This window comes from Ammospiza nelsoni, chromosome 21 (assembly GCF_027579445.1).
Source record: "Ammospiza nelsoni isolate bAmmNel1 chromosome 21, bAmmNel1.pri, whole genome shotgun sequence".
NCBI classification, from domain to species: domain Eukaryota; kingdom Metazoa; phylum Chordata; class Aves; order Passeriformes; family Passerellidae; genus Ammospiza; species Ammospiza nelsoni.
The window spans coordinates 6,778,103-6,800,301 of NC_080653.1; the positions used below are offsets into that span (position 1 = coordinate 6,778,103).

General features: G+C 50.6%; 1 protein-coding gene across 1 annotated transcript in view; it reads left to right on the forward strand.

Moving 5' to 3' along the window:
• The first annotated feature begins 11,648 nt into the window (after positions 1-11,648).
• Positions 11,649-22,199, forward strand: part of LRRC75A (leucine rich repeat containing 75A) — a 57,798-nt gene continuing 47,247 nt past the window's right edge. The window contains exon 1 of the mRNA XM_059487229.1: positions 11,649-12,262. Within this exon, the coding sequence (XP_059343212.1) occupies positions 11,999-12,262 (264 nt within the window). The 5' untranslated portion in view covers positions 11,649-11,998. The remainder of the gene's footprint in view (positions 12,263-22,199) is intronic.

Below are 22,199 nucleotides of genomic sequence, written 5' to 3' on the forward strand. Positions count from 1 at the left end.
GAACAAAATTGTCACCTAGAAGCACAAATTGTTAAAAAAGGGAATTTTTGGGGGGTAGGGGCTTGCTGTGGGGCTCAGAGCAATGGATGTGCCCCTAAATTTGAGCCTCACTCTCCTGAAAGCCTGGTTGTGTTTCTTAAAGCTTGGAATGGGGGAAAACAGCTTAAAAATGCACATTTCCAAAAGGAAACCCTCCGTGAGATCCCAGGCAATGCAGGTGACCTGAACGTCCCTGGAAATAAGAAACCAAACATGGATCTGGGTCAGGGGGAAAAGCCTGGAATTCCTGCAGGGAAAGGATTTGTAGGATGAGGTAAACTGAGGCAAAATGAGGAATGTCAGTGGGGAAGGGAAGGGGGAGCTGTGTCCTGAGGGGACTCGGGGGGCTGGAGGGGAAATCCTGAGGATGGAGGGAATGGAGGCGATGGAGGAGGATCTCGGAGTGGGGATTCCTGAGGGATTCCTGAGGAGAATGGAGAGGCTGGAAGGAGAACCCTGAGCGGGGAGCGCTGAGGATGGAGGGGATGGAGGGGATCCTGGAGCGGGGATTCCTGAGGGGAATTCCTGAGGGGGATCCCTGAGAATGGAGGAGATGGAGGGGGATCTCGGAGGGGGATTCCTGAGGGGAATCCCTGAGAATGGAGGGGATAGAGAAGGGTCTGCGAGCGGGAATTCCTGAGGGATTCCTGAGGGGAATCCCTGAGGGGGATCCCTGAGAATGGAGGGGATAGAGGGAGATCCTGGAGGACAAAGGGTCCGGAGGGGGTCCGTAATCGGGTGTCCCTGTCCGTGCGTCCCCGTCCCGGTGTCCCCGCCGGAGGCCGCTGGGTGGCGGCACCAGCCCGTCCTTTCCCGAGCGGTTCCTTTCTGAGGGGATGGAAAATGGAGAATCCCGGGCCCGCAGCGTTTTCCCGCCCCGATGTTCCCCAGGGGTCTCTCGCTCCGGGTGGTGTCTGGGTTTGGCAGCGCCCGGGATTTGTGCACTGAAGGCAGGTGTGGCAGTGAAAACTGGGAATTTTCCTGGAGATGTCCCAGGGGGAGAGGCACTCCCGGCTCCCCTCAGGAGTGCGGCCGTGCTGCTCCTCCCGCATCCCGCTCCCCATCGTGCCCCGACAGCCTCCAAACACAGCAGGAGAGCAAAACACTCCCCTGACAAAATTCCTTGTCCTTTCATCCCCACCTGTATTCCCAATAAACAACAAACCCAGCCCTGGCACTCTGATGTAAGCCCCGAGCAGCATCTTAGGTCACAGATGAGCTCTTAATTATAAATATTCCACACCTGCAGCTGCCTGAGGGAAGTCTGGGAGTGAGGTTATTTCCCCAGGTTTTGCTTCCACGCAGGGAAAAGGAAGAGCAGGAAACTCCTAAGGAATAAACCCTAAATTGGGTTTGTGGATCTTCCCCTTGGAAGCCCAGCCCGGTGAGTACAAAGGTCAAAGCAATCAGACAAAACTTTTCCTGCCATCGATTAAAGGAGGAATTCCTGAGGATGTGTTTTTCTCTGTTGTGATAACCGTGAAGCTCAGCCCCCAGGTCTGATGCTGGTTCTGGCTGCCAAGCACAGGGTCTGCCTTAATTCAGAATTAACATCAGCAGCGATATTGGGGTGGAAAGGTGCTGGTTCCACGATGGTGGCTCAGATCCCTGCTGGCAGCAAGAATTCACCATTTCCTGACCAGAACCCAGCCAGGGATTGCTGGGGCTCAGGACAGGCTTGGTGTGCCTGGGGTCGCTGAGCCCTTGGGATGGCTGCCCTGACACAGGCAGGATCCTTTGGGGAGCAATTCCCCATGGCTGAGGGCCAGAATCTGGGCAGGATCCTTGGGGAAATAATTCCCCATGGCTGAGGGTGCAGGATCCTTTGGGAAGCAATTCCCCACGGCTGAGAGCTGGGATGGGGCAGATCTGTGGAGCACCCGAGGGCTGAGGGTGCATCAATGTCAATGTCACAGCCTGGGGTGGATGCTTTGCTGCTGCTGCAGCCTCGGGTCGTTTGTGGCACTGAGAGAAATTGGAGCTCAGCTTTAGGGCTGCCCCAAAATGAAACCCAGGCCCCGAGGGGCTGCTCCCTGCCCTGCGACTCCCTGAGCTCTCCCGAGTCCTGCTGGAGCTCTGCAGATCTGGGAATATTTCCATCACCAGATCCGAGCTCCAGTCCCCTTCAGGGGCTGACAGGGAAGGGCACAGGCTGGGTGAGGCCTTGCTGAGGGGGTGAGCTGCTGCCTCGGAACAGGATCAGGGTTTGAGATCAAAAACTCACTGAAACCAACGTTTCTGGCAAGGTTGAATCTCTTTTTGTGTCTCATACCCTGCTTTGAGCAGTAGGTGTGTGATGCTCTGAGTGCTCTCCACAGTGTGACCTCAGTGGGGTCAGAAGTTTGTGGACAGCAAACTCTCTGAGGACAGCACATCTCTGCTGGTTTTGGCTGGATTTTCCTGAGAGCAGCTTGCAGATGTTGCTGTTGGGAACTCAGAGCTTCCAGAGCTGGCTGGGACAGCCCAGGAGAGGCAGCTGGAGTTCCTGCTGGAGAGATTTCTGTGCTGGGGCTGCTTCCTCTGGGCCTTTGAGAAATGATGCCTCCTCTTTCTCCTTCCTTCCTTCCTCCTCCTCCTTCCTTTCTCCTTCTTTCTCCTTCCTTCCTCCTCCTCCTTCCTTTCTCCTTCCTTCTCTTTCCTTCCTTCCTTCCTTCCTTCCTTCCTTCCTTCCTTCCTTCCTTCCTTCCTTCCTTCCTTCCTTCCTTCCTTCCTTCCTTCCTTCCTTCCTTCCTTCCTTCCTTCCTTCCTTCCTTCCTTCCTTCCTTCCCTCCCTCCCTCCCTCCCTCCCTCCCTCCCTCCCTCCTCCCAGCCTCGCTGGCAATTTTGCCATCGATTGCAAATCCAGATGTGACCTTGCTGCCAAGAGATTTTTGGGAATCCTCCCTCCCTGCTGCTCTGAGCCTCTTTCTGCTCATTTCCCCACAGTCAGCCCCTTCCAGCCTGGGGCGCTTCGGCTGCTGCAGAGCTGCCAGGAAAGCTGCGACCTTCGGCATTCCTGGAAACGGGAAACCCTCCCTTGTCCAGCCAGCTCCTCATCCCAGACTCTCCCTGCTCTTGGGAGGGGTTGCTTTTCCTCGTGGCACGTGGAAGGGCTGGGATTTGTGTGGTTGAAGCTCCTGGGAGATGCCAAGAACGTGTTAAAGGGGTTTCATTTCTTGGGCTTGCAGAGGTGCTGGAAGCAGAGGGTGACTCATTAATCCATCCCGTGTGGGAGTGCTGGGATCTGCATCGTGCCTGCAAGGGGCAGGGGGCATTTCTGAGGCTGCAAAGTGATTTATTTGTTTTATTTGCAAAGACCAAAACCCCCAAAACTATTCGTAAAAAAGAAAAACAAAAGTTTATTTGTAAAAAGATGTAAAGGGAAGACAAAGTGATTTATTTGCTTCCAAAGCCACAACAGAGAAGAACCCTCTCAGCAAAGCCAGAAAAGATCATTTAAACCAGGAATCTTCTGTCTCTGGATGGAGGAAGGAGAGGAAAGAGGAAAGAGGAAAGAGGAAAGAGGAAAGGAAAGGAAAGGAAAGGAAAGGAAAGGAAAGGAAAGGAAAGGAAAGGAAAGGAAAGGAAAGGAAAGGTAAACACACCTTAGCAAAATTATTTTGGGTGTTCACAACCAACAGAAATAACTTTGAGGAGTTCTGGCTTTTCTTTCCCAAGGGGCCATGGGTTACCCCAGGTGAGAAGGAGGCAGAAATTGGGAATATCCACGGCAATAAATGAACCAGTTGGGTCTTGAGAAGCCTCATCCCTGTCTCAAAATAGCAACACTCCCCCTGCTCTGCATGTTTTAACACCCTCATCTTCTTACTGAGCAAAATAAGCTCTCAGCTGCAGAAGAGAGGGCTTTTATCTAGATTAAGGCTAAGGCCAAGCAGGGAAGAGGCCTCTGGCTTGCTCAGGACTGTCACCATCTGCTGCGTGATGAGCTTTCTCTTCTCTTTGCTGAGCCTTTTGGAGGTTTTGGGTTAATTTGTGCTGGGAAAACAAAATAATCCCAGAGAGTCTGGTTGTGCCCAGCTGGGAAAAGGCTCTGGGTGTGGGAAAGCTGTGAAATCCTCATTGTGGTGATGAGAGAGACCCTAAAATGCTGCTCTGAAAAGGATTTGGAGCCTCTGCAAAGGCAAAGCCATGGCTGGGTGGTCACTGAGCTTTTAATGCCAATTTTGATGAGTGCTGGTTGTTGGTACTTTAAATTCCTGGAAACTGAGCTGCAGGGAGTGCATTTCAGAATGCGCTGCTTCCAGTTTTGGGATATTTTTGTGTCCTGAGTACCCCTGAGATGCTGAGCAATGCCACAAAGGGGAGAGGGGAGGTAGATGCACATTTCTCAGCACTGCTTTTGTATTTTCCTTCATTTTAGGTCTAAATTTTTGGGTTGTGGCTCACCTGCATAATTCATCTTTTCTTTCTGAATTTCGGGTGCTCCAAAGTCCATTTGGATTCTCTCCTGCTGCATCCTCTCCCTCCTAATCCCATTATTCTTCTTCCTTAAGATGCTTTTTTATTCCAATCCACCAGAAGCACTTCTCCAGCCTCATCTTTCCCCAAATCCCGGTGTTCGTGTTCTCCCCTTCTCTCTCCCAAGGTTTTCCACACAAAACATTCCCAGCCCAACTCAAGCCCTCAACCCTGAGCAAACCCCAAACTGCCTGGGGCTGCAGGAAGTGATCCCTCCTCCCTCTGGGACAGCTCCAGCTCTTTTCCCACCCCCAAGCCTGGATCCCATGTTTATAAAACCCAAAGTCTGTTTACACACTGGCCAAAAGCTGTTTAGCACGAGGTTAAAGCTGCCAGGAATTTTGCTGGAGTCATCTGGACAAGGCACCCTTTGCTTCCCTCCCTGCAGGATTGGGAATTCCTCAGGGAATTTTCTGTGGGGTGCAGGGAGCAGCATTGGCAGGGAAATAGGGCAGGGAGATTTGGGAAGCTGTGCAGGGAGGATTTGGGACGGGGAACTGTGGATTTGGGAGGTGACACTTTGGGAAGTGTGTCCTTGGGTTTTTCCTGGAGTTTTTGCATCCACTGCCAGGCTCCAGCCCCAGATCCAGGATGGGATGGGAGAGGGAACCCCCCAGGACCAGCCCTGCTCCTGGGAAGGGCTTGGCCAGGATTCCTTGGGCAAGATCCCTTTCCAAGATCCCTTCTCCATGATCCTTTTGCCAGGATCCCTTTCCAGGATCAGATTTTCAGGATCCCTTTTCCAAGATTACTTTGCCAGAATCCCTTTCTAGGATCACTTTGCCAGGGCCACTATTCCAGGATCCCTTTTTCAGGATCCCTTTTCCATGTTCCCTTTTCCAGGATCCCTTTCCATGTTCCCTCTTCCATGTTCCTTTTGCAAGATCCCTTTTCCATGTTCCTTTTCCATATTCCCTTTCCATGCTCCCTTTTCCAGGATCCTTTCCCATGTTCCCTTTTTCCATGTTCCCTTTTTCCATGTTCCCTTTTCCAAGATCCTTTTCCATGTTCCATTTTCCATGTTCCCTTTTTCCATGTTCCCTTTTTCCATGTTCCCTTTTTCCATGTTCCCTTTTCCATGATCCTTTTCCATGTTCCCTTTTCCATGTTCCCTTTTTCCATGATCCTTTTCCATGTTCCCTTTTCCATGTTCCCTTTTTCCATGATCCTTTTCCATGTTCCCTTTTCCATGTTCCCTTTTTCCATGATCCTTTTCCATGTTCCCTTTTCCATGTTCCCTTTTCCCATGTTCCCTTTTCCCATGTTCCCTTTTCCCATGTTCCCTTTCCCATGTTCCCTTTTCCATGTTCCCTTTTCCAAGATCCCTTTTCCATGATCCTCTCCCATAATCCTTTTTCCATGTTCCCCTTTTCCATGTTCCCTTTTCCATGATCCTTTTCCATGATCCCTTTCCCAAGATCCCTTTTCCATGATCCTCTCCCATAATCCTTTTTCCATGTTCCCTTTTTCATGATCCTTTTCCAGGATCCCCTTTTTCACATTCCCTTTTTCCATGATCCCTTTTCCATGTTCCCTCTTCCATGATGCTTTTCCAAGATCCCTTTTCCAAAATCCTTTCCCATATTCCCTTTTCCGTGTTCCCTTTTCCAAGATCCTTTTCCACAGCCCATCCCTTTGGATTGAGGCAACACTTCTGGAATCTCACAAACATTTTTCTGCTCTTCTGATTGGATTAAACAACTAAACACTCGTTAGTGACAAAAAAAAAAAAAAAAAAAAAAAAAAACAACCAAACAAATGAACAACCACCACTCCAAAATCTAAACCAAAAAATTCCCCCATTAATTCTCTGGGAAATCAGCAAAACCTTTGCTGGAATTTCAGTTTTTTAAAGTTAAAATCTTCATGAGGGAGCATTGGAGGAACCCTCCTGTGCCTGCTGAGGAGCAGGAGCTGCTGGTGGGTTTGGGGCTGGGGGAACATTTTAGGAATTAAATTGGTTTGGCCATGAAAAATCCCAATTTCCATCTGTGGCAGCCAAATTGCTCAGAAGGGGACTTGGGTTTGTTTTAAATATTAATTATTTCTTCTAAAAATGCTTGTACAGGTCCAGTGGTTTCAGTGCCATGAAAGGTGCAGCAAATTAACAATTGAGAAGGAAATTCTGCACGTGGTGCTTTGGGGTTTTGGCAGCTCTGTCCCCTCTGTGGTCACTTTTCCTGCCACAGTTTATTCTCCTCCCTGGCCCCTCTGTGACCCTGCTGAAATCAGATGCCAGAGCTCAGGGCAGATCTCAGGACTCCATTGCAGCAATGTTTCCCTGCCTGCTCAGGTTCCCCCTTGCTTTGGGGATATTTTTTCTCAATTCTTCTCCCTTTTGCAGCTGAGGCCAAAGGCAGGGAATTAATTCAAAGGTGAACACAGGAAGATTTCATCCACTGCCAGGAGGAAACATGAATGCTTCTACCTGAGATTCTTTCATTTCTCCTTCAAAACGCCTCTCATGTGATGCTTCTCATCATTTTATTGGCCCCTTTCATCTGGAGTTTGGTTCATCTGCAATTTTATCTCAGCTTTTCCACCCTGTCTGCTGTCAGAGCCCAATTGAATCAAGCTTGGGATGAGGATGCCTCTCTGTCCTTTTAAAATCACATTTTTCAATTTGGCCTCCTTCCCCAGGGATTGCTGAGACTCCTCTTGCTGCATATGCTGGGGTCTTACAGGAAGGTTGATTTTTTAAATTTCTTTTTGGAGAAAGAGATAAAAATCACATTAACTCTGGGATTCCTTTAAATGCCATACTGAAAGGATTATTTCCCTCAGTCTTTTTCACACAGTGAGCAGCTGCAGTCTGGCTCTGATAGTGATATTTAAAATTAATCCAAATTATTCCATCCCAATCAACAAAAATTGGGAATTCCTGGGTTGCCTTTCAAAGGAGGATGGTGAGAAGCAGATTGGTCCCAGCTCAATCTCTGGTTTGAATGAGCTGCCAGAAAGGAGGAAGAATCTGAGAGGAGAGGAGATGCTTCCTCTCAGGTGAGAAAGAATCCCTGAATTCCAAGGGCTTTGTGTTTGGGTGTCTCAGGTGCAGTGTGAGAGCTCCAAACCCAGCAGTGATGGTGGGAACTCATAAAATTCCCACTCAGAGAGGACTCCAAGGGCAGATGCTCTTTGGAATGTCCCATATTGGATCAAACTCATCTAAAGTGAATTTTCCAGTTCAGGATGGGAGTCCTGGGCAAAACCTGGGATCAGGAAGGCGTTTTCTATTTTAGGGAAAGGAAATTAATTCTCCTGTGAATGTCTGGGTGAGCTGCAGGATTTGCAAACACACAGGAGGGCTGGAGAGAGACTGGGACCTTCCAATCAGTCCTTCCTGGAAGTGGGAATGAGTTTGGTCTGAAAAACAATCTGTAATATTTATAACAGGTGTGCCAAGAGGTTTGGTGGGTGCCCCCACCTGGGACTGAGGGCAAACCTCTCTGTTTTCAGGGATTTGCTGTCAGAATTCCATCAGGTTATCAGGGATGTTCCCTGGCTCAATGCACTGGAAACTTCAATTTCTTTTTGATGTGGAAGCAAGGATGTTCTTAAATCTGGATTTTGTGGCAGAGGAGTTGTTGGGTTTTGTGATCTCACGAGCTGAAGTTGTTTCCCTTTGAGGACTTTCCTAACTCAATATCAGACATCACAAAAAGCACGATAGGAGTGAATAAAAGAGAAGAAACCCCCTTAGACAAACAGCCCTTAATGGGCTGTGGCTCTGGGGATGAGTTTGGCAGAATATTTCAGTGTCAGAGCTGCAGGCACAGCCCTGGCTCCCAGCACAGCAGCATTTCCCAGTGCATGGCTTGGTTTGGATGTGCTGAGCACACCTGGGAAATGCTGAGTGTGCAGGGAGGGTTTGGGTCTGTGCCTCAGGAGACCCTGGGAAGGTGCAGGAGGGGATGGAGGCCCTGGGATGGAGCTCCTGAGGGATCTGCTCATCTTCCACCAGCCTGGGCTCATCCCCTGGGTGCTCCTGCTGCCTCTGCATCCCTCAGGGACAGAAACCCAGCTCCTCCTGGGGCTGTTTGCTCTCACTGCTAATGAGCTCACACCCCACACTCCTGACTTTATTTTTTCTAATTTTTTTTTTTTTTTTTTTTTTCCCCCCCTGGCTTTGTCCTGTGTGCCACAAACATCCAGGAGCAGGGGCTGAACTCCCTGCCCTGCTGGCAGCAGTGTCAGGAGGGCAAAGGTTGGGCTCTGTTTGTTGACTCAGGGCTGTGGTTGCTGGGCAGAACCCTCTCCTTGCTCTCCTTGGCCAGCCCTGCCCCTCCTTGGTGCCTCCAGGGTGCCCCATTCCACTGGGATCCCCAGGGAATGGGGATTGGGGTGCCCCACAATGGGTGGATGGGCCTGGAGAGGCTCCTGGTGCCTGTGCTGACAAAGCTGCATGAGCAGCCAGTTTGGAACTGCTTGAAAATGCACAAAATGCCTTTCTTTTAAGTGGGGGAAAGCCAGAGGTGGGCTGGATTTGGTTCTCCTCGTGCCCCAGCACCTTTAGGGCACCTCTCCCTCCCTCCTGCATGGGCTGCTCTGGTTTTGGGGCTGTGTCACTCTGGGGGAGTGAGGGCAGCTCAGCCCCATGTGGGATTTCCCTCTCTGCTGCTTTTCCAGCCTGGAATATTTTTGTTGGAGAGGTGAACTGACCTGGCTGGCTCCTTGCTGTACCTCAGACTTAGAGATGAGAGGAAAGAACAGGCTCTGGGATGCACCTGGGGACAGGCAGAGGGTTAAAGAATAAAGCAGGGATTTATTAAAATCCATCTCCTCAATGGATTCATCTAGGGCAGCACAAGAGCCCAGCCAGGGCTGCACCCAAGATGAACCAAAATGGTCCCAAAATGAACCCAAAATTAACCAAAATGGTCCCAAAATGCACAAACACTCACAGGGACTCTCACTTTTCTCAATTCTGCTCCATTTGCATATTGGAGTTAATTGTCCAATTACAGCTTTAGATTACATAAGTCCCATCCTTCTTGTTTTTCTCTCTTCAATTCTCTCTTTATAGGAATGCATGAAATAAAACCCTGAGTCCCTCAGAGAGAGAAAAGAATGCAGAGTTTGAATGCAGAACCTCTAGAGAAGCTGAAATATATTATGAAGTCAGGCAGACTTGAAGTAGAAGTGTAAGTTTTAGCTTTAAGTAAATAGAAATAGATCTTGAATGCCTTAGGAGACTGTGTCAGCCAGTCAAAGGCCCTAAAGCCTGGTTGAACTTAGCTCCAGACATAACAAAAACACAGCAGGACATTGCCTGGGTTTCCAGATGAAAATGTTTGTGTAAACAGATAAAATTATATATGCAGATTTTAGGTAAGAACACAGATTGTACCATTTACATAAATAGACAAAATTATATATGTAAGATTTTGTGTGAGAACTGACATTACTTTTGTACATTAGAATTAAGTTCAGATTGGTGCAGAATGTTTTAGAATTGTGTTTTTAGCTGATTGGATGATTTATGAATAAAAAGCTCCTGTAATGGGGTGCAGATGATGATGATGAAGAAGAAAAGGAGATGGTGGCTGCTGCTTTTGCTTTTGCTGCTTCTGCTCAAAACATCAGGGCTCTATGCCAGAAAGCTTTTAGCAAGGACTTTAATAATTACTCTGAATTCCTTACATTGATGCAAAAAACAATTTTACTACAACAAATAACTGCTCTTCTCTCTTTGAAGACCCAATGCCCAAAATGACAACCATTTGTTTGTATTTTTTGGGCCTGCAGCTTGTCCTTGGTCAAGCTGGAAAAGATTGTTTCGTCTCCTTACCCTGTGAAGGGAACTGAGTAACATATTATATGAAGCTCAGAGCTACACCTAAAGCAGCACAGAATCTGAAAAATATAAAAGTTAAAACCTGAGGCATCACCTGTTTCCCTCATGACTCGACTCACTATGGCTGAAGTGTGAACTGGTGTTTTTGGCCCTGAGCTGTGTTTTTGGGGGAGGACACCCAGCTTTTGGCTCATGGGCAGCACAGCCCTGCAGAGCAGAGCCAAACCCTGCTGAAGTCACTGGGGCCGTGCTGTTCTCGTGGTGTGTGGATCAGAACGAGTCAAGTCTGAGAAACAATTGCAGAGGCCTCCAGCCCTGTGGTGGTGGAGAGCTGCCTTTCATCCACCACAGTAACGTGGAATTTGGGAATTTGTGTGTTCAGGGATGTGCCGTTGCACGGGGTGCAGAGAGGCAAAAACTTCTCATGGGGGATTCTTTTTTAAAAACAGTTGCAGAGCGTTTCTGTGTGGGAAAACATCCCCTCATTGCCTTGGGATTCTTTTAAAAACAGTTGCAAAGCGTTTCTGTGTGGGAAACCATCCCCTCACATCAGGAGAGGGTCTGAGGCCACAGCTGGGGCCTCATCACCCCAAAGCTGATCCCTCCCAGGTTCCTCTTGAGCAATTTGTGTCCTGCAGCAGGTGAGCAGAGCCTGGCCGGAGGAGCTGCTCACCGTGAGCTTTATCAGGGAGCTTCAATCCATGACCTGAGCCCGGGCAGAGGAGTGTCTGAGATATCAGGAGTGATGGAATATCAGGGGTGATGGAACACCAGGAGTGATGGAACACCAGGGGTGATGGAATATGGGCTGGGGAGCGGCTGGAAGGAGCAGCACCTGCAAGGGAGGGGTGGCAGCGCTGGCTGGGGATGAGGATGGGGCACAGGTGGTGATGTTCCGATGGGCAGCAGGGCTGAGGGTGAGGGAGGGCAGCAGGTGCAGGATCAGCCAGGCTCGGCGTGGCAGGACACAGTGCCAGCATCGCCCGCAGGGGACAGGCAGGGGGACATCCCCGAGGGACCGAACGGCACCAAATCCCGCGGGTGACGAGGCTCGGGCGGGAATCCCTCCCCGGGGATGCCCTCGGGGGCGCCGCCCAGCCCGGCCCCATCCGCGCTGCCCCCGGCGGGGCGTGCGGAGCCCCCGGCCCGCGGGGAAGGAAGGACGAGCCAGCCCCGTCCGGCTGCGGCTTCCTCCGCAAGCCCTGCCTCGGTGCACCGTGCCCGCCCCCGGCCCTCCCCCGGCTCTCCCCGCTCCGAGCCGGCCGAGCCGAGCCGAGCCGAGCCGCGCCGCCTCCGGGGGAGCTCCCTGAGCGCAACAGTTCCCCCCGAGCCCGGGGCACCCCCGGGGACCCCTCGGCACCGGGAGGAGGCTGCGCGGAGGAGCCGCCGCTGCCGCCGGGCTGAGGCAGCGCCCGGAGCTGCCCGGAGCTGCCCGGATCCGGCGGTTCTGCCGCTGCCGGCGATGGAGCGGAGCGGAGCGGCCGAGCCGCGGCTCCTCCCGGCCGGGCGCAGCCGCCCCATCCTCCGCCTGAGGGAGCGGAGCCGCCCCGCCGCCGGCGGACACCGACCCCTCCGCTGATCCCCCCCGGGCATCCTCGGAACCTCTGTGCATCCCCAGCCTCTGTGCATCCCCAGCCCTTTGTGCTGTGCCCCCCCAGGCTCGCCGCCCCCTTGCATGCGGCCCCCGGGCTGCGGGAGCCGCCGGCCATGGGCACCAAGCAGACCAAGGGCTGCCAGCCGGGTAGCGCCGGGGAGAGCCCCCCGGGGCAGCCCCGCAGGAAGGCGGCCCCCAGGGAAAGGGGCGATTTCCTGGCTTCCCTCGTGGCCAAGTCCGGCGAGAAGTTCGGCAAGGGCGCCGGCGCCAGCTTGCCCCCGTACCACCGGAGGATCTGCATGATCCAGGACATGCTGCTGCTGGTCAAGCAGGGCAGGCAGGAGGAGGCCACCGAGCTGCTGAAGAACCTGCGGCAGGTGAGTGAGCACGGGCGGCTTTATCCGGGGAAGGGGCTGAGCTGGGGAAAACGCAGCTGGAGAATGACTGGTGCTGCTTCTGGTGGCAAACAGCGGCCGCGCTCCGCTCCTGCGGCTCCGACTCGCGTGGTGAAATTTTGGGGAAGCTGCAGGGTGGTCAGGGTGTCACAGAGGGGGAAATACCCCCAGGAAGGTGCTCGGGGTTGTCTGCAGCCACCAAACGCTGCCGGGTGTGTTTTTCCCCCTTCCCTTTTGCCTTGTGGCTCTGGGGTTTGTAGCCTGCTCCAAGTGGTTCCCACTCAACTTTCCAAAAGTTTGGTGTTTCAAGCAGCTCCGGAAAAGCGCCGAGGCAATTGGAGCTGGCAGCTTTTGAGAATCAGCTCTTTTCTTTGCTGGCTCACAAATACCCAGAGCTGGCAGTGTTGCTTTTTTATCTTTTTGGTGCACACAATCGCCTGATGGAGTTTTGCTGGTGTTGACTGTGGCTGGGAGAAACGAGAATTCCCCACTCCCCACTCTGGGGAAGCGGGCAATTAATTGTAGCGAGCCCGAGACCTTTTGCCTTGAAAAATCTGTTTGAGCTGGGCATTAGCTGGGAAGCAACAGGACGGAAAGTTGCTGTGAGCAAACAGAAAAGCAAATTAGCATTTAATCTTTTCCTGCTGATAGGTGCTGATAAAAACACCCGAGTGCTCTGGGCGTTTTCAAGGCTCTGGGGTGCGCAGGGCTTTGAGTTTTCCATGCAAACCTAAAGCAGATCCATCTTCCAGCTCGGGGTTTCTCCCTGGGCTGCTCGGTGTAACCAGTTCTGCCAGCCAGGAAAAGTTGTTCAGATCTCAGCTGGGCACGGGGAGCTGCTTTCCTGCCCTATAGTCTGTCCATGGGACTGCTCCAGTCTGGTTTTCTTTTGGGATTTTTGTGTTTGGGGTTTGCTGCTGGTGGTTTTCTGGTTTTCTTTTGGGATTTTGTGTTTGGGTTTTGCTGCTGGTGGTTTTCTGGTTTTCTTTTGGGATTTTGTCTTTGGGGTTTGCTGCTGGTGTTTTTTTGCTGATAGCATTTCATCCCCACACCATTTTCTGGTCCTTTTCAGTGAGTGGATGTTTTGTTTGGGGCACGTCCCCATTCAGCCCATTTCCATTTCTCCCTCTGCCCTGCAGGTTTAGGATTATCTTCAGAGCAGCGCAGCTGAGAAATCTGAACTGTGTCATATGATTTCTGTTTTTTTTTTTTTTTTTTTTTTTATGGAAAACTCTCCCCACTTTCAACTTTGGGATAAAATATTTTTCCTGAGAGGAGCGTGCTGCCTCTCTGGGATTTGGGGGTGGAATTCCTTGGGGCAGTGACCTCTCCATGTGGGATCTGTGGGACTGTGGGGGCTGAGCTGGGCAGCAGATCAGAGCCCAAATGTTGCATCCTCTCAGCCACGCCAAATCTTTATCGTTGTCACAACCCATTGGAGCTGGCAGGAGGGCAGGTGCTAATTTTAGAGGGTGTTTATCTCAAACACCTCCCCAAAAAATAAATCTTGGGGCCTGCAAAGTGCCAGGAATCACTCTCACATTCTCCCTGGCCCCAGGCTGGTTTTTCTCAGGTCTGTCCTCACTCTCTGTGCAGAATGAGGGAGCTGGCATGTGTCACCATGGATGCCCTAATGACAAACCTGACCACAGGGGAACCCTCTCATCTCACTGGAGATTGGGAAGAAAAAGCTAAAAATTAATCTCAAACTGCTGGGGGAAGCAAGGAACCTGTTACAGTCAGGTGCATCTCTGGCACTGAGTGTCTCTGAAGAGCTCTCTCTGATAAAATATATCTTAGAGTGTCAAAACAGAGAACTCTCTGTCCTAGATACCACAATAGACTCCAGGCAGGTTTTTAATGAGGTGATATTAATCCCTGCCTCCAGGGAGGGAGTGTGGGATGCCCCACTGAACAAATCCTGGTTGCTCTGGAGCTTTCAGCAGCTGCGTTTTGGGAGGGGATGGTTCAGGAGGGCTCCAAGGCACCCCTGGGGTTGTTTCCACTCCAGCAGGAGCCTCCCAGAGCTCCCTTGGAGTGTCTCAGCCTGAAAGGGAGGATCTGGGGAGAAGGAAAGGGGTGGGTGGATGAGCCTGGTGGGGCAGACTTTTCCCTGAGCCAATTTTAGGGTGTCTGTGCTCCCTGTAGGTGCTGCTGTAAAACTGAGTGTTTTCCAGCAAAACTGGGGTTTTCCCAGCAAACCCAGTGCCCTGGTGCCCAGCTCTCAGCAGAGATTTTTTTAAAATCCCAGGCATTTAGGTCACTGGGAGCCTTTCCACTGAGTTCAGCTGCCTTTGAAGCCAGCCCAGCGTGCTGCTGAGGGGTGGCTGACAGCATCCTTCCACAATTCTTTTTGGAGCAGGATGAGCCCATGGCCAGAGCTGAAAATCTTGGTTTTTCAGGTCTCTGTGCCATAACACCCTGCCCTACCCACCCACTGCAAGACAAGGTTTGGGGGGCTTTTTTTGCCCCCACAAAAGGTGTGTTTGATAATCAGAGCAGGGCTACAATCCTGTATACAATCCTCTCCTTCCAGTCCTATCCCTGGCATCAATGTCCACTGTGGCCTTTGCATTCCACCCATTTATTTGGAATTTATTTGGAATTTATTTGGAATTTATTTGGAATTTATCATCCTTCACCCTCCCCTGAGGTGGCAGCGATGCTGTTTTCCTTACAGGCTCCTGTAAGGATTCGTTTGTGTTTCTGGGAATGCCTGGAGGTTGCAAACAACTATAAAATACTGAGATACAAAGTGATTTTTTTGTTTTGGTTTGTTTGTTTGTTTGTTTGTTTAAAAATATAACAAGCATGAAGAGCAGACAGAGTTTGCTTCCTCAGAGAGGTCAGCAGTGGTCTCTGCTGTGGAGGCAATTTGATCCCACCGCCTGCCCCCAAAATAACACTCCTGTTATTGCTGCTGCCAGCAGCCATTCCAAAGGGTTTGTGCTCCTCTGGCACAGCCAGGCTAATTTAACATCGAGCTCCTGAGGCACAGAATGCTCATTTCTTTTTCCTTCTTTCTGCTCCGGAGCCCAAAATTCAAACCCCCCAAATCCCAACTTTTAAATGTGCTCTCCTTGGCCGAGGTGTTTTCCCTCAGGTGCTGCAGGGAGGATGCCTCTGGCATAAATGCAGTGGGAAGACACTGAAATAATTAACATTTGCTTTAAGCTGGTGCTGGGGGTTGCCAGAGGCTCGCTGGTCACCTGGAGGGAGCTGCTGGAAGTGATTCCTGCACGGAATAACTTGGAATTTATCTGCCATGAAGGGACTTCCCAGGTTTACCTGGCAGCATCTTCTCTGCGTTCCTACAAGGAGAGGCTAAAAAATGAATTTATTCAGGGTGTCCAGCACTTGGGACATGGGAACCCCCTCTCAAACCCCTTACTCCATCCAGCTGGGAGAATTCCAGCTCCATTTTTCCCAGCTGCAGAGCAGGAGAGGTTTGAACATTACAGAGCATGGCAATTTTATTTTTCCTTTTGTTTTCTCCCCCATACCGGTGAATTTCAGTGGTTAAGGCAGCCAAGCGCCGTCAGTATATTAAATTCTGGGAGTGTCTCTCCTGCTGGGGAGAGGATTTGTAAAACAAAGCATGTTTTCCTCCTCCTCCCTGCTGCCAGAGGATCGCTTTTCCCAGGCGAGATGGGGAAGCGCTTCCCAGCCCATTACGTTGCACTCAAGGAATTTGCCATTGGTTACGTGGAGCTTTTGCTGCTCTTCTGGGGCTGGGGGAGAGGGGAGGATGAGGAGGATGAGGAATCCAGCAGATCTGAGCATCATCTGCTCAGGGCAGGTGAGCAGCAGCTGCAGGAATTCAGTGGGGAAAGGGGGGAAAGCAAAGCGTGGCAGTAAATGCCAGGGTGTGCCCAAAGCCAAATGCCAAGGTCCAAGGTGTGGCAGCACTGGCAAGGTGGATTCTGTGCTCTGTGCCAGCCTGGGGTGGGCAGTGCTGGGGTGGGGAGGGCCCCAAAATGGGCAAAAACATCACCAAAAATCCCATTTGTAGGAAAAGGCTGGGAGCAAATGCGCTCTGTGCCCACCAAACATTGCAGCCCCTCCTGGCTGGGGCCCTGCCTGGGATCCCTGGGGTTTATCCCACAAAACCTTGAGGGTTATCCCACAAAACCTTGAGGGTTATCCCATAAAACCTTGGGGTTTATCCCACAAAACCTTGAGGGTTATCCCATAAAACCTTGGGGATTTATCCCACAAAACCTTGGGGTTTGTCCCACAAAACTTTGGGATTTATCCCACAAAACCTTGAGGGTTATCCCACAAAACCTTGGGGATTTATCCCACAAAACCTTGGGGTTTGTCCCACAAAACTTTGGGATTTATCCCACAAAACCTTGAGGGTTATCCCACAAAACCTTGGGGATTTATCCCACAAAACCTTGAGGGTTATCCCACAAAACCTTGAGGGTTATCCCACAAAACCTTGAGGGTTATCCCACAAAACCTTGGGGTTTGTCCCACAAACAGCCCCTGCTGTGGGTGCAGCTGTGCCCCTGCCCCATCCCAAGGGGATTTTCCAGCCAGAGTTTGTGGGGAATGAGACACGAGCTGAGCACCTTTGAAACTGTGTGGCACAGGGATGCTTAATTAATTAATTAATGATGAATATCTTCATTGTAAAAGGGGCTTGACTGGATAATAAAACACACAAAAAAAATTAGAAATACTGATGGGGACAGCTCACTTTGGGCTCCCGTGACTTCCTCCTTGAGACACAAGAGAGGGAAAAAATGAAAATCTTTGTGGCTGGGCTCAGTGCTTGCCCCTGGCCCTGTGCTCCCCAGCCATGGGCAGCATCCCATGGAAGCCACCCCAGGAATGCTGGAGGAGTTTCCCCAAAAATGAGCACCTGGTCCCTTCTCCTGTGTGCTCAGAGCACCAGAGGTGACCCAGCCTGGGGTCTCTGGGCTCCTCCCAGCCTGTGGCTGCCAGCAGAGGACAAGGATGAGGAATTTTGCAGGATTTTGGTTGTTTTTCCCCAATTGGGAGCTGCTGGGGCTGGGTGAGGGCCCTGCCCTGGCTGCAGCAGGGCCCCACAGGGTGGAAGTTGGGTAACCCTGCTCTGAGCGGGGTGGTTTTGGGATGAACCCTCATTTCCTCTGCCTCAAGCTGCTGCTGAAACCCCACCAGAGCTCCCCACACACAGTGCTTTTTAACTCTTGGGCTGCTGCAGGCAGTGACAATAAATATCTCTGAGATTTGGGGTGTTTCCAAAAAGGGTTTCTGGTGCAAGATGCTCGCTCACTTTGCCTCTTCCCATCCTTCAGTGGGATTTGCAGGTGGATGTGCAGGCACAGGATTGGATTTAATGATTTAATGATTAATTAACCCCCTGGAAGGTGCCTGCTGCTGCTCCTCCTGGGGGAAATGTGGTTTTGCAGGGAGAGGGAGGCTGGGAGAGCTGGGATGTGATACAAAGTCAGGGCTGGGCTGGGCTGTGGGCACCTGGAACAGAGCATCGGGTGCTGCCTGTGCCCTCACTGCAGACAGAAACCTCCAAGCTGGCACCAGTTAATGGTTGTTGTCCACCCCAGCCCCTGTTCAGCACTTTCTCTGCTTATATAATAGCAGGAATGTGTTTTTTCCCCACCCCAGGCTCTGCTTTTTTCACACCTGATAGGAAATGCAGCAGCTGGGGGCTGCAGACAGCCTGGCACACACCTTTTTTCCCCCCTCTATTTTCCTTTTTATCCTGTTTCAGGCTGTGAAAACCCCGAGTGTGAGGCTGCCTGCTCTCCCTGGCAGTGTGGGTGTGTGGGCACAGCCTCCCTGCACATCCCTGGGCTGTGTGGGGGCAGCAATGGGGCTGGTGCACCTGAAATTCAGTGTTTTGGAGCTTCACTGGGGGGATTTGTGGCTGTGGCCTTCTCTGAGCTAAGGGAGGTGGTTATTTATTAATATTCATTTCATTCTCCTACAAGGAGTGTGGAATTTTTTTAGTATTCAACATCTTCAGGTCCTGGCCAAATGCCTGCTATGATTTAATGCCTGATTCCATTTCTCTTTCTCTCTGTGTGTTTCTCAGCCTCCTTCTCCTTCAAATTTTGGGGAAAAGATCACTGCATGGCAAATTTCATCTTGCCTGTAAAAGGAAAAGCAAATTGTCCATTCCATTCCTCTCCAGGCCCAAGGTTTTAACTCCAATTACTCTTGGCTCTGACCCTGCTGCTGGAGAGCAGGAGCTGCTTGGGGCTTTCCAGCATTCTCAGATCTTTTCAGGACTCTTTATCTTTCAGACTCGGTATCTTTCAAAGTCAGAGGCTCTTCCTTTGTGAGAGCTTTGAGCTCTGGACAGGCAGCAGAGCCCAGGGCAGGGAGCTGCCTTTCCCTCATGCCTTTGGGTATCTCAGTGGATATTTCACTCTTTATATCACAATAATCTCCCCAGAGTCCTGCCTGGGGTTTGATGTCGATGGGGGAATTTCTTTATGGGATTCTTTATGCCTTTTCCAGTGGTCCCAAAGTCCTTGTTGGAAAACCATGGAGGTTTTCCTTGAGGTCTGCTCCTGCCCAGCCCTGGCTCCTGCTGATTTCTGTCCCTGGATGTCCCCTGTGCTGTGGGATTGCTTTCTGAGCAGCTTCCCAGCCCAGCTCCTGCTCCCACTGCTGCTGCCCATTCCCAGCAGTGCTCAGGGGCTGCATTTGGGGGAGGTTTCAGCAAGGCAGCAAAGGTAATTCCAGTTGTGTGGAAATGAAGGTTGGTTCATTGAAGGAGAGGCTGAGAGGAGCAGGAGCAGAAGAAAGGAGAGCCAGCCTGGAGCTAGAGCAGGGTTTTTGTGGAGGATGGGGATTTGTGTGCTGAGTTTTCAGCTCCTTGCTTTCTTTTAGGCACAGAAAGTGAGGAAATGAGTGCTGGGGACAGGAGCTGCAGTTCTGTGGCAGCTCCAGCTCTGTTTCCTACCCTCAGCATGCAGAGAACGTCAAATTGAGCAAGCTCTGTCTGTCCCTTCCTCCCACCCCAAGGACAAACTTGGAAAACAGAGACCAAACCCTCCTTGGGCAGTTCCTGTGCCTTCCCCTCTCCTTGTGCAGAGATCCCCTGGGTGTCAGAGCACAGGGTTGTGTGCCAGGAGCCCCAATTTCCATGGCTGGGAAATTCTCTTTTCCTGTCCCAGGGGATGAGCCCACTCTGGGCTGGGAGCAGATCATTCCTGCCTCGTCCTGCAGGGCTGTTCTGCCCAAGGCCAGGATCTTGGCACTGCACTGAAATCCCAGCAGGAAAAAAGCAAAAGCTGCTGAGGAAGGAGGGCACATTTTGGTGGGGAATGGTTGTTTTGGCCAGGGATGTGCTGAGGGTTTTTCCTGGGGCATCTCTGTCCCTGTTCCCACCCTGCTGGGGCTGCTTTGGGATTTGGGGCATCCCCAGCCCCAATGGGAAGTGGGATTCGGGAGCTGGGGGGGTTTAGACCTCAATAAAAAACCCAAATTCCCTGCACAGGGAGGAACTGAAGCTGCTGCAGCCTCTGCCCCAGGTTTGGTTGGTGTTGAACAAACGCCAGCTCCTGGTTCAGCCTGAGCTCCCCAAAATCAGGGCAGAGCAGCCCAAATCTCTGCAAAAACAGCACTCAAACCTCAGCAAACAGCCCCAAAACCTTGGTTCATCCCAAACCCCTCCATTTATTTCCATTTGGCTACAGCTCTCCCCTCTCCAGAAAGGATTTGGGGGAAATCTTGCTCCCAAATATCTCTCTGAGCTTCCTGGGCTTGCAGAAAAACAATTTAGGATGAGAGTGTGAATGATCTACACCCATGATTTACATCCAGCCAAAATAATCATGCAGGATTGGATTAAATCTTGATTTAAGCAGCCTTTTTTGTGTGTATGTGGGTTTTTTTGGGGGGTTTTTTTTGGGTTTTTTTTTTTGTGTGTGTGTGGTTAGGATTTTTTTGGGGGGGTCATTCTGTAAGAAAGAGGATGTTTTCCTGTTTGTTTGTAAAAAGCTGCTCCTGCTTGGGTGTAATTGGATACTTCCTTTTCTGAGGAGGGAGCCTGGTGGATCTGGGGACATTTATTGAGGCAGCTGTGTGGCTGGGTGAGGAGTTTTGTGTGGTTTTATTCTGGTGGGGAATGGTGAATTTGGGGTTTGCAGGGTTGATTGATCCTTTTGTGTTTCTGACTCATGTTACAGGGAAATTAAAGCAAGTTTAAAGAGCACAAAAGTGATTTTTAATGTTTTTTTTTTTTTTTTAATTAGTTAATACACTCAGAATATGCTGGATAAGAAAGCAGACAAAGTAAATGTCTCCAAACAGATTTTGCATTTAAAACTGGTTGATTCATTAAGTGGAGTGTTAATTGTGCATCATGAGTTACACTTCTGGTCACCCTAATTACAGAGCTTGGTCTCTCAGGTTGAAGTTTTACTTGCAGATTGGAAATTGTGCAATTCTCCTTTGTACTCCTGATTTTTTCATTGACATGCTGAAATTCAGTGTTAAACTGGAATAAGTGAATGAAAACCCTGGAAATTGGAACAGAACCTTAAGATCATGGAGTGAAACATTTGAATTAATTGAAATTAAGATGATTTCTTTGTCCAAACTCTCCCCAAAGCTGTGTTTGCACTTTTTTCTGATTGTTTTTATCACTGACTTCCCTGAAATCATTGGCAGCCATGTCCTGCCTACCTGGGCTAACAGAAGTTTAAAATTTGTTTAAAATTAAATATTTTTTTCCATTTTAAAATTAAAACCTGGCCAGAGGTTGGCATCAAATTGCTGGTTTGAAGTCTGGGTGGTTTAAAGTATTCAGTGTTTAAAGCTACTTTATACAGCAGCATTAATTGAATTTTAATATCACTGAATGGCATCCTTGGGCAGCTCAGTCATTAATTCTTCCTCAGCAAGTTTGGGCATTTCCTGGTGACTTTGATGAGCCCAAATCCTTTATTTTTGGGTTTCTCTGGAGAGACTGAGCCAGCTGGGAGGATCCCACCTCCAGTTTGGAGGCTCATGCCAAGGTGGATCCTCAAAGGAGCCTCCAAATTCCCTGGTGCCAGACAGGGAGGGAAGGAGCTGTGAAAGCCTTCAAGAGAGATTTTTACCTTCAAGAGAGATTTTTACCTTCAAGAGAGATTTTACCTTCAAACCTTCTTCAAATATCAAATACCAAATCCCAGCCCTGCTCTGCCTGATGGTTCCAAATCTGATGCTGCAAATAAAACCACACAAGCATGGCAGAAATCATGGGAAAGGCTTCATTTCTTCCCTTCATCCCCAAAACTGACTTTCCTTTGTTGCTATGAGGTTCCCAGCTCCCTGTGGTGTGGGCACAGCACTGATTGAGTCTCAGGCTGGGAAATTGGAGACTTTTGAGCCACCCTGCAATAAATGAGGGTAATTTGCCCATGCTGATGGTCTCATCCATTCCCTTGCCCATTTTCCTGAGGTGTTTTGAGAGGAAAGCCTCCTCTCAGCAGCTCCAAAATGGATGTTTTATTTTGTGTGTGTGCCATTGCCAGGCTGTTTCATGGGCTCACAGAGTGCCTGGGCAGCACAGCTGGGCTGGGTGTGCTGGATCTGGGGGGAATTCAGAGCATCCAGCAGGTGTGGAGCTGAGTTTGGGACTCTGCTTTTCATCCTCTCTCAGGATTGGAGCTGGAACTCCTCACCAGGTACCCCAAAACCACAGAGTGTCACCAGTGTGGGGGTTCAGAGAGGCTTCAGGCTGGGAGAGGGGAGGTGTGGGTGGGATGGTGGGCAGGAATTGCTCCCTGGCAGGGTGGGCAGGCCCTGGCACAGGTGCCCAGAGCAGCTCTGGCTGTTCCATCCCTGGCAGTGCCCAAGGCCAGGTTGAAGCTCCCTGATCTATGGAAGGTCTCCCTGCTCATGGCAGAGGAGTGGGAATGAGATGAGCTTTGAGGTCCCTTCCAACCCAAACCAGTCTTTGCACAGATTT